The 15,509-nt window shown below is 38.1% G+C and overlaps 1 protein-coding gene across 2 annotated transcripts; it reads left to right on the top strand.

Annotated features, from left to right (window-relative positions):
* The first annotated feature begins 96 nt into the window (after window positions 1–96).
* slc22a15 (solute carrier family 22 member 15) lies at window positions 97–15,320 on the top strand. 2 transcript variants are annotated; one of them, XM_034308179.2, is made up of 12 exons: window positions 97–473; window positions 3,802–3,942; window positions 4,840–4,972; window positions 5,512–5,676; window positions 6,163–6,292; window positions 7,153–7,365; window positions 8,268–8,408; window positions 8,677–8,762; window positions 10,686–10,794; window positions 11,084–11,156; window positions 11,946–12,104; window positions 12,193–15,320. In XM_034308179.2, exons 1-12 carry the CDS (start codon window positions 390–392, stop codon window positions 12,247–12,249), a joined length of 1,491 nt encoding a protein of 496 aa, XP_034164070.2. In that variant the 5' UTR covers window positions 97–389; the 3' UTR covers window positions 12,250–15,320. The 2 variants fall into 2 exon arrangements, with proteins under 2 accessions (XP_034164070.2, XP_026799863.2); XM_026944062.3 differs by having other exon boundaries at window positions 107–473; window positions 7,153–7,374; window positions 12,193–15,315.
* Window positions 15,321–15,509: the final 189 nt, after the last annotated feature.

The following is a 15,509-nucleotide window of genomic DNA, read 5'->3' as shown; positions in this document are numbered from 1 at the left end:
GAGGGAGGGGGGATCCAATAAACAAAGGGTTAATTAATCTCCATCCATCACTTCCTGGAGCGAGATTTCAATTACAAAGGCTGCACCAATCAAATTCGGGCACTGAGTCACGTGATACAGTTCCACGTCTAAGAAGCGTAGCCCAGATGCCTGTTTATAAAAAGTTGTTCACTTCCTCTCCGAGCTCCCTACTTAGTGAATGAACTGGTAAGAGTCTGCGTCCTACAAAGTGCCCTAGTTTAATAACTGCATGCGTTTGGGATTCTGGCGTAGAAATTTCTCCCTCCGTGATTCCAGCATCAGGAAGCCTGGCTGTTTTTATTTGTTTTAAGCAGATGTTTAGTTTTTAAACCCATGTGACATGTTATGTCGCGAATTATTTCTCAGAAATGGATTTGGAAGAAGCTTTTCAACTTGTCGGGGAGTTTGACGGACACCAGAAACGCATGGTTGCTGTGTTGGTACTGCTGCAGGTAATGTTAAAGCTAGCTAGCATCATGGTTAGCAATGCTTCTAAACACGTGTGTATATGTATACAAGCTGGAGCCAAAGCAAGTCTTAGGTTTATTAATGCACAGTGTAGGCTTCATTCTTGCTTATAATGTGCATGACATGGTGAAATCCTCCACAGTCAGATCTCCTCTCTGGCACAAGGTGAGATTTGCATGTAAAAAAAAAAATGGCACCGTTTCAGATTAAAGCTGCAATCAGTAAGTTTTCAGGCTTCAGATTTTATAACGAGAAGTTCTGCAAATTCTTCCCCTATACCTGTTCTCTTAACCCAACATACATCGATATAAGGATATATCTTGATATAAATACCATTATACCACACTGCTGTCGAATTCTCGAATCTGATTGGTCAGAAGTTTTTATTACGTAAGGAGTAAACCACTTGGGCTCGTGCTGTTATAGGAAAATAATCAGTGACATCTACTGGAGATACTATAACCATCCTAAAGTTTTTGTGAATATATTTTCAGTCAGTGACAATTTATTTATATAACACAATTTAAAACAACACGGAGTTGACCAAAGTGCTGTACAAACATAAACTAGATAACCGAACAAACAGCCGCACACACAGTACACACGATAAGATAAACTGAGATCAAATTTCTCTATGATACATTAAGAGCCAGAGAAAGCAAATAATAGGTTCAGGTTCAAGGTTCGAGGATCTTTATTTGTCACATACATATTACATACATGTGATGTAATGTAGTGAAATGATTTTCCTTATTGCCTCATCCCAAAGTGCAACAATGAACAGAATAACAACGAACTAGATATACACATACATAATAATAAAAAAAAAATCCCTGGCAAACTGATATGGTATATCAGTTGAGCAAGCCTGTAGTATATTCTTGTGGAGAAGGTTTAGATTGAAAGGTGAGTCGTCTCTGGGGATATACGAGCATCTCTTTCTAAAGAAGAGGACAACAAGTCTGCAGCGCTTTCCCGGAGATGTTTGACTGGAGGACGCTGCCACAATACAAGGACGAAGGTATCAGTAGCATTTGAGGAACATTTGGAACAAATGATAGCGGTAAGTTTTGTTTGGAATGCGCAGTGTGGAGTTATATAAAATAAAAAAAAAAAAAATACAAATTTATACTGAATCAGCCGGTGAGCAAAAGTAAAGAAGAAGCAAATGCATTCTTCCAAATAAGCTCCAAAGCCAGTTCCACATCAGCTTCACACAAATCCCGAGACCATACTTCTACTATCCCAAGAGGGTGAGGAGCTCACCACCAAAAAGTTGATTATTTTCCTCTAACAGCATGTCCCGTTGTATTTTTATGCCTCTTATACCACATCAGTTTGCCAGGGATTACATGAACGACATATACTTTTCATTCGTTTATCATTACATTTAATGTTCTGGAAAGTTAGTTCACTTATTACAGCAGTTATAAAACCTCTCTTTTTTTCTCCCTCTTGAAATTATGACGCTGAGTTACTAAGAAACCAGAAATCGCAAAACGTCTCTATCCTGAAGAATCCTCAAATTTCTCATGGTGGAAAACACCTGAGACTCCTTCTATAAATGTTAAAGAAACGTCTCCTCACATAAAACTTCACCATATCAACGACTGTTAAATAATACATTTTTAATCCATTTATTATTAGCCTTAGATTTTGTAGAGTGGCTGTCATACACGTCCTCATGAATGAGCTGTTACTATAGAAATAATAGCGTATTAGAACGGAGTAACAGGTGTAAACATTGATATGGTGAAGCTTTCTGTAAGGAGGCGTTTATTTAACATTTAAGGAAGGAGTCTCCAGTGTCAGTGCTTTGTGACAGTCAGAGGTAAAGCTGTAACTTTCATTTTTCCACCTTCAGCATGGAGAGAGGACTGTGTTGTTCTTAATAAACTGTAATTGTGTATTAACAGTTTTATTCGTTAAGAGAATTGTAATTGTTGGAAAATTGCTGTGGTATAAGAGGAATAAAACACATGCTGCTATTGGAAAAGGTGGTAACAGTAACTGCGCCTCATTGCATTGTTTTCCTATAACAGCATGACCCCAAGTGTTTTATTCCTTCCATATTTCAGATTTGTTCGTTAATGTTATGCTATACCAGTATCAATGCAGGTTTGTGAGATCCTTTAAAATCTGCTCCAATCTACTTGTTTAACAGCAAAGGTCAACTATTTTAAAGAAAAAGTACAAAAATAGTATTTGTATAGTAGCTTGCATCTCAAATTTCTTCCTACACACTACATTTTTGTAAGGTAATAACATCTCAAATCAAACACTGATATTTTGGACTAAAAGGAAGTTACTGTTCTGTCACATCACCAAAACCACTAATTATAAAAAGCCAAAAGTCAAAAATTTGTGCTCCTGTGTCTTGATGTAGCTGTTTTTGCTTGGTGCATTGGCTATTAAAGAACAGCAAATGACAGCTGTGGGAGGGATTACACATGACACTCCCTCCTGATGTGTAACCCCGCCCCAAACACCAGGACACAGCAAGGGGTAGTATTAATAGGTATTAAGTAGGTATTAATAGTATAATCACTGAATACAAAGAATGATGGTTATACAGGGGAAAAAAGCTAATTCCGACTGTTAGGTACAGCTGAGGGTCTGCAGTGTTGTGCATTACGCGAAGTCCGCATGAAGTACCAGGTGATTTTAAATGAAAATCTTGCTACTTCAGCCAAGACATTACAGCTGCATAGTGGTTGCATGGCAGGACAACGATCCAAATATCCATAGATTACATTTACACAAAAATCAACAAGATCAAGCTTTTGACATGGCTATCCCAGCCCCCTGATCTAAACACTATTAAAAACTACTGGAGCTGAAGAGGAGACACAAGAGCGGACCGAGGATCTGGAAAGATTGTGTATCGAGGAGTGTCTCAGATTCTTTGCTCTGTATTTTCCAATTTCATCAAGTGTTATAGGAGAAGGCTGTGTATAGGAGAAGAGTGTTGTTATGTTGGTAGAGGTTTCACAAAGTGCTAAATGTAGGGGTGCCACTAATTGTGACAGTGATGGTTTTGTTTTGTTATGGTTTTATTTTCTTAGAATGAGTTTACTTCAATTAAAGGTTATTTCATAGTTCTTTCCTAGTTTCAGTGTGAAATTAAACTAATTAACCACACAGTCATTTTTCTTACATTTTATTTCTCATGTTCCTGTCTTTTCCCATCTTTACCAAGGGTGCCAATAATTCTGGAGCTGACTCTACTGACTTGCCCCATGCTGTCCGACCCTTTTAGATACTGTTACATACAATGAATGATGGCAGAACGTGCTCTTGTTTCTGTTACAGATCTACATGGCGTGTCAGTGCATGTTCATCGTTCTCATCGGTGCTGTTCCCGAGTACCAGCTCGAGGTCATCACGCAGAGCGGAGGAGATTTCACACACACCGTAACGTTCACGAAGGACGTCAGCTCCATCGTGACGGAGGTGAGAGATCGCAGGTTCATGCAGGAAGAAGATGATAATGAGTTGTGCAGTGTAAAGTGCATTATGCTCCTGAGAGATGCACTCAATTCAGTCCCGTACTTCTGTTTACATAATTCTGTTCAAAACGTTAACATGGCGTGAACAGCTGAAACAGTTTATAGTCATTTTTATTGGATTTTTGAAATTTTTATTTAATATGTAGATTGTCAAAAGTAAGGAATAAAATATTTGGGGTGTGCTGTCATAGGAAATGAATCAACAAGTTGATTATTTTCTAGTAACATCACACACTGAAGTGTTTTATTCCTCTTATACCACAGCAATATGAAAATGCTAAGAACTTTTAGGCACATTGTAATTTTTATCCATTTAATGATTACATTTAATGGTATCCAGGAAACAAGTTAATTGCTATTATCATTTACATTATAATAGCTTTAATCAGCTGTTCCATCACCAGCCCCACCCCCTCTGCCATCAAGACTTTCCTGTGACCGAAAACTTGAAGTTACAGCTTTACTTCTGACTGTTACAAAGCACTCACACTGGAGACTCCTTCCAAAAATGTTAAATAAATGTGTCCTCTGTTGTACTTTGTTACTATAGAAACAATAGCTTATTATTACAAGTGCATTAACAGAAACATGCAAATCGCACCTGCACTACTGTCAGAGCTGCTGTTATAGAAAATTAATCAACACCTTCTGACCAATCAGAATGGAGAAGTCAACAGCACTGTGGTGTAAGCTGTGATAAAAGCTTTGGTCATTATATTGAGCAACTTTTTTCCTTTGCATATAATTATGTATTCTGAATTTTAACAGTTAGTCTCAATGTGATATTGAGATATTGTGTATGTACCATTGGCTCAGTGTGTGTTTTGTGTGTGTTCTGCAGTGGCACCTGGTCAAGCAGGAGGCGTACAAAGTGAGCCTGGCAGGATCGCTGTTTTTTGTGGGCGTGCTCGTGGGAAACGTGCTGTTCGGACCGCTGTCTGATAAAATCGGAAGGAAACCCATCTTCCTCATCAGTACTAATGCTTCTCTGTTGGATACTTAGCAATGGATGTCAGGACAAGTCTTTAGAAACAGCTGTGTATATATCAATTTTATAAAAATAACAGAGTAGAGTCAGGCTGCATCACACTGCTCAGTCGTTGATTAGTTTCCTACAACAGCGTGTTTTATTCCTAACATATAGTCATGGGAAAAAGAAAGTAGACCCTTCTTCAATTCTGTGTTTTTATTTATCATGGCCAAAATAATAATTGTGTGATCCTCACCTTAACTTCTATAAAAAAAATAACCTCAAGTGACAACAGAAAAGTACAACAGATTTCAATATATTGTCATTTTTTTCCCCCAAAAAAAGTAAACCAACATTCAGAATGTGTCATGAGATATTCACTACATTGTTGTGTGTATATAATATATATATATAAATTACTACACTGATAAAGTGTGACCTTCAGATGCCTGGTGCATGTTTTCATGTTCTGATTTTATCAGTGACTCCAGACAGTCTGTTTTTCCATCCATCTCTTTCTCTCTCTCTCACTCTCTCTTTCAGCTCTGTTCTTTGAAATAATCTTTGCCTATGGCAGTGCGCTGGCCCCCAGTTACGAGCTCTTTGCTCTGTCGCGGCTGATGGTGGGGATGATGAACGGAGGGATGGCACTCGTCTGCTTCATCCTCTCACAGGAATACGTGGGTAAAGCCTACTGGGCTCTGACAGGTAGCGTATTCTCGAGGTGTAACAAAATCTCACACTGCGGCAATCTGTACAATCGGTTAACATTCAGTTGACATTACACAACATATAGCTATAGATACTTTTCAGTGAACACAAGCAAATAGCTTCAGGATGCCACACTGTGTAGTACTAGTGAGCCATAATACTCACTAGTACCTTGTGTACGTATTCACCCCCTTGAGCTTTTCCCTGTTTTGTAGTGTTGTTTTGTAGGATTATATGTTATGACTCTGCATAAAATAGCACATGGTATTGAAGCAGGGAAAAAAAGTTAATATAGTTTGCAAAATGATTTTAAATAAATTGAATGGTATTTGTTCAGTGAAGCCAATTTCAGTTCCAGGTTGTAACACTACAAAAAGTGGAAAAGTTTAAGGGAATGAATAGTTATGCAAGGCTTTGCTTGTGTCTGCATGTGTGTGTGTGTGTGTGTGTGTGTGTGTGTGTGTGTGTGTGTGTGTGTTACAGGCACGATAACCAACATGACCTTTGCAGTGGGCATCGCTCTGTTCGCTCTTCTTGGCTACTACGTCAGGTCCTGGAGAAACCTGGCTATGGCTGCTAACTGCCCCGGTGTGCTGCTTTTCCTCTTCTGCATGTACGTGTGAATATCTGAATTACGGCTGTGACGGCTATAAACCACTAGCACAATGTGCCATGATGAAAAGTAAAATAATTAAACTGTTAACATAATGCTAGATAACGTTATTTCAAGAGGCAGTGCATTCCCTAAAATATATACCACGTTATTTTTGGAAAAACGGTCCCTTACTTTTTAAAATTTAGCTTTAAATAACTGAGGACTCACTGAGAAGTCATGAAAATAGGAAAGACACAGGAATGTGGAAAAGAAATTTGAGTTTGGGAGTGGGCAACTTCATTTTGTGCCAGATTTATTTATTATTACCCCCACAAATTCACCAGATGTTTTCTACACAATTTGCTCTCTTTAGCTTTGTGTTGCTGCATTTTAAAATGTTTTAAAGTTTCCTGAATTTCTAAATATCAAACCAGAGAGCTTGGGAAGTCTTCCTGTTTTCTAATATAGGTCAATTAAAATAGATACATTAGACATTACAAAACATGAAATAAATATATTTAAAATGCTTTAAATTCATACTTTTAGTTAAAAAATAGTTAATTAAAATAGATAAATTTGAATGTTACAAAAAATATAAACTAAAACAAAATGAGAAAAACATCTTGTTTAACTCTGGGATTGTGTGCGCATGTGTGTGTGTGTGCGCGCATGTGTGTGTGCGCATGTGTGTGTGCGTGCATGTGTGTGTGTGTTCTCCCAGTAAATGATAAAGCATAATAAATGATAAAACATTATAAAGGTAAATTAAATTAGATAACTTGGAATATTACAAAACATTAAAATAATAATAAAAAAAGAAATAATAAAATAAAATGTTGCTGTTTGTGCCTGTGTGTGTATGTGTGTGTTGCTGATAGCATGCTGCCTGAGTCTCCGCGCTGGCTGTACTCTCAGGGCCGGATGGCACAGGCGGAGAAAGTGCTGCAGGATTTTGCTTGCCGGAATGGAAAGGGAAGTGTGACTCTGAAGCTGAGGAAAACTCCGGGCACAACGGGCACAGAGACGCCCAACGCAGGACTGCTGCAGCTGGTCAGACACCGCGTGCTGCGCTGCAGGACTGTCGTCCTCATGTACGTCTGGTGAGTACGAGTGTGTGCACTGAGACTGATGAAACAATTTAAACACATTACTAAACACACATCCTATGATCTAACACATCACTCCATTGTGTTTCTGATTGACTGCTTGTGCCACAAACAGCAAAGGGAGTGTTTAAAGTGATAGTTTGGTGAACATCGTGTACACATTTTTCCCATTAACACCAAATGAAGTCCGTTATCCAAGGGCACCGTGTCAGGTTATCATTCAATCAAGAAAATCAAAACCAAAATATTACTATGTGAGATGAGGGGGATCGGGGCTTCCAGGGTGTCAGGTAATCATTCCAGATTCATATGTAGATTGAATCATATGCCGTTTTTATTGGAGAAATAAACTAGAAGGCATGACCTAAAAGTTTGAACATGGAGATTGCAGATCATAATACAATTCAGATTAGGTTATTATTTTTTAATACAGATGTGATCTGCTGTTTTATGAAATGGTTTATGTGCAAATGGTGGTCATGGGCCAAATTTTTTTTGAGTTAAGTGTGAAATAATTTAGGCATGCAGCTCACACAGTGCTAAACTGGTAGCTTTACACTTCCATAACATGTTAGCTCCATGAGCTTTGTAGAAGCAAAATACAGAAATACACCAAATTTGGCCAATGTCTTGACGACTAAACTGGAAAACCGTAAATCTAAAATCTATAAAATGTCAAAAGCTGATTCTGGATTCTGGTTGTTTTATAAACCTTCATCAAAGTCTTTATATGTTGTTGTAAAATTCATACAATGAATATCAACGTCATCCTCAATCATGGGACGATGGCTTTGTGATTTTTAAGAGTTAGCTGTGTTTATCTGTGGACGATAATGTCTGTATGTGTACATGATGTGTGTGTGTGTGTGTGTGTGTGTGTGTTGCAGGTATGCCTGCAGTCTGGTGTATTATGGATTGACGATGAATGCAAGTGATGATAAAGGCAGTCTGTACTTCACTGTAGCCATGTACGGCCTGGTGGAGCTGCCAGCCTACCCACTGTGCATATACTTCATCAATAAGCCCTGGTACACACACACACACACACACACACACACACACACACATGCTGCATTTGTAATTTTGAATAGACACGACTCATTAATGTAGAATTTTTTTTTATATTTAATATTTTGAAAATATTGCACAGCAACATTATCACCAGATAGCTACAGTATTTTCTATATGAACACTGCAACACACTGTAATGTGTTTTTTAAATTATTACTGATATTTTCTTTATCCTCTCTCTCTCTCTCTGTCTCTCTCTCTCGTCCTCACTCTCCTTTGTCTCAGGTCAGGGAGACGAAAATCATTAGCCAGTTTTCTTATCCTTGCCGGTCTGTGCTGTCTTCTGTCAGTGGTGGTACCTGTTCAAGCTGGTGAGGAGATAATACTGCATTTTATTATAAACAGAGTGTAGACATTCCTGCAATACTGACAAAATACTGCTCTTATATTAACGGATGCCCGGTATAGTCAAAGCTGAAGTATAGTATTGCCTGGAATATGTCAGTCCTACTACTAAGCCCATAAATAAAAATATTAAAAATAAAAGAGTTAAAAATATTAACACGTTTAAACACATTAAAGAGTAGACTGATATGTTTTAGTACACCACAGTGCTGTTGAATTCTTGATTCTGATTGGTCAGAAAGTGAGACTTATTTATCTGCTGCGAGGCAAAACACAGGTTTATCATCACAGGTGTGAGAGGTTTATTTAGCATCTGTGGAATGAGTCTCCATTATCAGGGCTTGGTACCAGTTAGAAGTACAGCTGTAACTTTATTTTAATGACATGGAACAGTCTTCAGTAACATGACAAGCTGAATTTGTTTTATTAATTTATTAACTGATTAAAGCGGCTATGTTTAAATGACTGCTAAAGCTGCTAAAATACAAGTCACCTGCTCCCAGCCCTGGTCCTGAAGAACCCTCTGTCCTACTCATTTGAGTGTTTTCCCTGCTCTAACACACACACTTCAACTTAGGGATGACTGTTAATTAGCTGATTAGTTGAATCAGGTGTGTTGGGAGCAGGGAAATTACTAAAATGTGCAAAACGTATGAAGTTAGTAATAACAAGAACTAGCTTGTTTTGTGGATGTTTCACAACATTAAGTGTAACTGTAAACAGATAAAAATTATAATGTTTCAGTTTTTAAATTAAATAATAACTGAATTGCCATAAACTGAACTGAAAGTTCATATTCTATAACATGCATTGGCTAGTACTAACAGCAAACTTGGCTCTTTATACTTCTCTTTACAAAGCTCTTCTGCATCACTGTACTCACACTATTGTCACTTCCATCCTCTTCCACTTCCAAAAACAGTTTATGCCCAAGTCTCACTCTTGCTTCAGTGGACAATCTCACCTATATACTGTAGTTTTGTATGCATGAACTGCTGCTGTAATCATAAAGACTGTTCTGTGCTCATCCCAGGACTCTTATTTCCTCTTATCTGCTCATACTGAGCATCCTTACACACTCAGTACTGTACTGTATGGCTTTACTCTTCTACACCAGTACACTGTAATGATTTATAATCCCACTATCCGGTGAGGATGGTGGAAGTCTAGTTCCTCTCATGTAGTCTCAGGGAGGTGTCTTTTTAACCACTGTTGCCTCTGGCTTGTTCACTGTGGATCTAAATCTACATCCAGATTTCTTTAAGGCTGCTTTGATGACTCTTCATTTTTAGATGGAATTTCTAGAATATTATAAGGCCATAAACTATGATAATTTGAATCTATTATTAGTGTTGGATTTTTAAAAGACTGACAACAATTACCAAACAGAATCAGACACTGTTTTAGGAACGTATGTGTTAAATGAAATAAACTGCTACTAAAATTTGAAAAATAATTTAATTAAGACAAGATCTATTTAGATTTCAATTTCCTATGAGAATTAATTAACAATGGATTCTCTCTCTCTCTTTCTCTCTCCCTCACCCTCTCTTTGTCTCTCCATGTCTGATTCTCTCTCCTTCTCTCTCTCTCTCTCTCTCTCTCTCTCTCTCTCTCTCTCTCTCTCTCTCTTTCCCTCTCTGACTGTCTCGGTCTCTCTACTTCTCTGTCTCTTGGCCTCTCCCTCTGTCGCTCTCTCGTTTTTTCTTTCTCTCTCTGTCTCTCTTTGCCTCTTTGACTCTCTGTCTCTGCCTCTCTCTCTCTCTGTCTCTCTCTCTCTCTGTCTCTCTCTCTATTGCTCTCTCTCTCGCTCTCTCTCTCTCTCTTTCTCTCTCTCTCTCTCTCTCTCTCTCTCTCTCTCTCTCTCTCTCTCTCTCTCACACACACAGATTCTGTGGTCAGTGGCAGCTCTTTTGCTCTTTTGGGGAAGCTGATGGTCAGTGCTGCCTTCAACATCGTCTATGTATACACGTCAGAACTCTACCCCACTGTTATCAGGTACATGCACACACACACACACACACACACTAGTTCACTCATTCCTACAGTGGAATGTTAGACTAGACACTTTGTAATTCATACATAATACACTTCATAAATTATCTTATTTTGATCATTATTATTGTTAAGTTTAGTTTCTTAAAATGCAAGCATTCTGCTATATCATTTACCTGAACTGGGTCCTTTGTAACGAGCAGTGGTCGGACTATGAAATGTATGATTTGTAATGTTTGTCCAGTGTTCATCACTAGTTTTTTGTGTGTGTGTATGTGTGTGACTGAATTAGGAACGCAGGCCTGGGTGTGTGCTCCATGTCTTGTAGGGTTGGAGGCATTTTGGCTCCTTTTGTACCCAGTATGGTGAGTACTGTTTATAACAGTGTATTTTACTAGTCTGATTTTTACACTAATCATGTGCTGTGAGCATTTACATATAGTGTTTATACAAATATTTATTTTATATATATATTTTATTTATTATATTTATTTTATTTATTTATACACTTTATAATAGGAACAGCTTTATACCTACTCATTCATCCAATCATGTGGCAGCAATGCAATGCATAAAATCCTGCAGATACAGGCGAAAAGCTTCAGTTAATCTTCACATCAAACATCTTTTTCCCATCTTCAGCTGTCCAGTTTTGGTGAGTCCGTGCCCTCTGTAGTGTCAGAGTCCTGAAGAGTGCTTATTTGAGTTACTGTAGCCTTCCTTTCACCTCAGAGAAGTCTGGCCATTCTCCTCTGACCTTTCTCATCAACAAACGTGTTTCTGCCTCCAAAACCGCTGCTCACTGGATGTTTTTTGTTTTTTGCACCACTCTGTCTGGCACCAACAATCATGCCACAGACAAAATTACTGAGAGTTTGCAGTGAACATTAACTGAAGGTCTTGACCTGCATCTGCATGATTTTATTCACTGTGCTGCTGCCACAAGATCGGTTGATTGGCTGAATAAGCAGGTGTACAGGTATTCCTAATAAAGTGGCCGGTGAGTGTATATGGCTGTATGGACCTGGATTTGTTCATTTCTATACATAGATATTTTTTCCAGATAAAGATCTTTTTTATATACATTTTACTATACCTTATTTTCAGTGATATATTAGTGATGACATATTGGTTGTGTTTTGTTGATCGTTCAGAAAGTGCTGCATGCGTCCATGCCTTTCATGGTGTTCTGCCTGACTGGTGTGTCAGCCGGAGCCATGGGACTCCTCCTCCCAGAAACACTCAACAAACCAGTGGCCGAGACACTGGAGGAACTCTCCGCCCCCGCTTACCAGCGAATCCTGGACACACAGGTAACTATGGTTTCACCCACACCAGGATGGATGATATTAATCAGCACTGTGGGTGCTGTAATGTGGATTGTTGTGTGTTTTTGCACAGGTTCATCTGCTGGCGGATGAGCAATTGTCGAAATGCAGAGGATCTGAAAGTGAATGATACTCACAAACACTCACACTCACGCACACTCACGCACACAGAGGCATGGACAAACACAGCAAAGGCCTCTCATTCGTGTATATCATGCCAAATAGACTCATACTGTGCCAACCTGACTGACAGAAACAGTGTGTGTGTGTGCGCACGCACTTCGTGCCTTCTATGAACATAGCACCGAAGGGATCAACAGAACAAGTGGAACTGCATTTCAGCAGATGAGGATATGACCAAATGCTGACTAAATAATTCTTCATTCCATTTCACAAACACGCCATTAATGCTGCTGCTAATGAATAATTTCTGACTGATATCTGTGCACCGCAGATATCACTAGCACACTGCTATTTCACACCAGTAATTTACATTATGGATGTGTGTCTGAAAACACTACGACATTAATGCTAAACACCACCTATAACACAGAACTGTGGAATATTTATAAATGCCTCAACTATCAGTTGTGACTGATGTAGAGTTATGTATGTGTACAGCTGTATATGTTAAATATATCTTGGGCTTTTCTCTGGATTGGGAGGGGATAATTTAAAAATAAAAATAATTGGCAAATGAAAAGAGAATTGATTTTTAAAAGGAAATACCAGTAAGCTATTTTGGTAATGATTTTACCAATGGACGTGGATTTGGTAATGGACGTGCCTGCTAAAATTTTTTTATTAATATTTATAAATATTAAAATATGTATTATTTAACTTTACAAAATGCTATAAACTGTATAATGGGATGTCAAAGATGTCAGTAAAGCACAGGTGAGTGAATTCAGGTAAATTACAGAAAGTGGAAACCAGACACTTCGAAGTGGAAATGACAGATTTTTAACTCTAGCTTGTAGATAAAACTGTGGCTGTGTTTAAAATGGGATACATGTATACTGCATCAGTATGTACTGTGTACTACATACTCATACTTGCAGTAAGCAGCATGTAGTATGCACAAACATATAACTGGTCATATAATATAAAAGCTTCTATAACTGAGCTTGAATGGAAGAGTGTAGAGTTCCTGACAGAAGTAAAATTGGCTTGAGGAGATCCCCAAATATATTTATATTTCTTAAAATATTGGTGACAATAATTACACTTCTCTACATTGTTCAGTCAGGGGGTGGCACAGTGGCGTAGATGGCACCTCGCATGTTCTCCGTGTGCTCTTGTAGGTTTTCTCTGAGTTCTCCGGTTTCCTCCCACCTCCTAAAAACACACCAGTAGATGGATTGGCTATGCTGAATTGCCCCTAGGTGTGAATAAGTGTGTAAATGTGTGTGTGTGTGTGTGTGTGTGTGTGTGCATGGTGCCCTGTGAAAGATTGGTGTTCCATCTGGGAATTCTCCCGCCTTGTGTTCAGTGTTTCCGAGATAAACTCCGGATCCACCATGACCCTGACCAGGAAAAAGCTGATACTGAAGATGAATGAATGTTCAGTCAGTATGAACAAGCTGTTTAAGTGTGTTTTCAGTTTTACAGCTGCACATAGGCAAAGATCAGTCTATGTACTGTGTATGTGCGGCATTCTGGGAAAACTTCTAGAATGTTGCTGTGGCTAAATACTGAAAAACAGCCAAAGGTGTGGTTTCCTAACAGTAATTTACTTTGACATCTCAACTTTGATAAAACAAATATGTTTTAACAAAACATCACGGTCATGATTTTGTTTAGGTGACATTCCAATCTTGCCTTGGCTTTCTTCCAAAAATTATCTTGTGTAAGGAGCCAGTTTAACACGCAAGGTGGTATAAACAGTCAGTCTGTCTAAAGATTAAAGCCTTGCTAGCAAAGTGTGATTTCCTCACACAGTGAATAACATGCTTTGATTAAGTTGTTGGATAGCTATGTGCAGTAAGCAAAACAGACATAAACCTTATCAGTTAAGTCTGTAATCAGATAGCTGCTGTAAAAATGTCCATGATGCTCCTGCGTCTGAATGAAATCTTTAAATGCAGTTTTCTCGCTTTTCACTTTTGGGGGTAACTTATGTAGTTTCAAGAAGTATGCAGAGTGAACAGCAACATATCGCAGTGTAAAGGGTTTTCTCAGGCTGCCGCACATTTTCAAGCCGGAAGTTACAATTCCACAACACTATCTATTTGTGAATACTGTCTTCCAATTACAAATTCTGTTTTCTTTTTTCTTTTCTTCTTTTTTTTTAAAATCTGACAATGCAAAAGAATGCTGCCAAAAGTCATCATTAGATAATATCTTATATGCATTTGCAATGTTCTTAAACACAACTTATGTATAGCTAATTTCTGTCTTCACATCCCAGGAATGAGCTCAGTTAATTCACTCTGTTCTGTTGGTGAGTCAAATATGTCTGATTAAAAGAGGCTCAAAGTGTATTTGAAAATCTAATAGTGTGGTTTCAGTGAGAGGGGGATAACACACTCTCAGCTAGGAATTCACAAAGAGGGGAAATACAGCTTGTATATTTAGTCATTGTATGTGAAGCCATGCTTTTCTTACACAAAATGGAAGAAGAAACTTTCTTTTTAAGAGCAGTGTAGAATTTTCACTCTGTGTGATTTTATGCATTGCACTGCTGCCACATGCTTGGCAGATTGAATAATTGCATGAATTGAGCAGGTGTACAGATGATCTCGGTGACTATTAAAGTGGCTAGGAAGTGCATATTCTTCACATTTTCTAAACCTGCTCTTCATGTTTGCTGAGATGTCTACTTTTATCACCACAGGCAATATTTTAATGTTTTATATGAACTCTGAAATATTTTAATGACACATGAACTCTGAAAATGCCTCTAGGCTCTCGTTATGTGACTATTGTCTTCTCCATGCAAGCGTAATGCACCTCTAATTGTTTCTGTGGTATGCATTCATTATAAGACTATGCATGTATAACGTATTCAGGAAGCTTGCCATTATAATGTAGATGTAAAATTTAGATTAGTATACTGTTTGTAGTAAAATTGGTACATTTATATATGATTTATGATTTATTGCATGTATACACTATGTAAGGATAAGGCTGTCTTTTCATGTTTCATGTAACATTTTCACATTTATGGAGAACATTATACTTTATATTTCATACTTCATATTTCTAACATTCATTTCGGTTGTATATCACATTTATGAGTAAATACTGTCGCAAAGCAGCTTTACAGAAATCTGATGTAAATTTAGAGCGCTAATGAGCAAGCCAGAGGTGATGGTGGCACGCAAAACAAAACATGAGACCTGAGGTAGAAACATGAGGTACAAACATGAGGTACAAACCTTGAGGTGA

The sequence above is a fragment of the Pangasianodon hypophthalmus genome, chromosome 10 (assembly GCF_027358585.1).
Source record: "Pangasianodon hypophthalmus isolate fPanHyp1 chromosome 10, fPanHyp1.pri, whole genome shotgun sequence".
NCBI classification, from domain to species: Eukaryota; Metazoa; Chordata; class Actinopteri; order Siluriformes; family Pangasiidae; genus Pangasianodon; species Pangasianodon hypophthalmus.
Note: the sequence above shows the minus strand (reverse complement) of the source record. Positions and strands in the feature narration are given on the sequence as shown.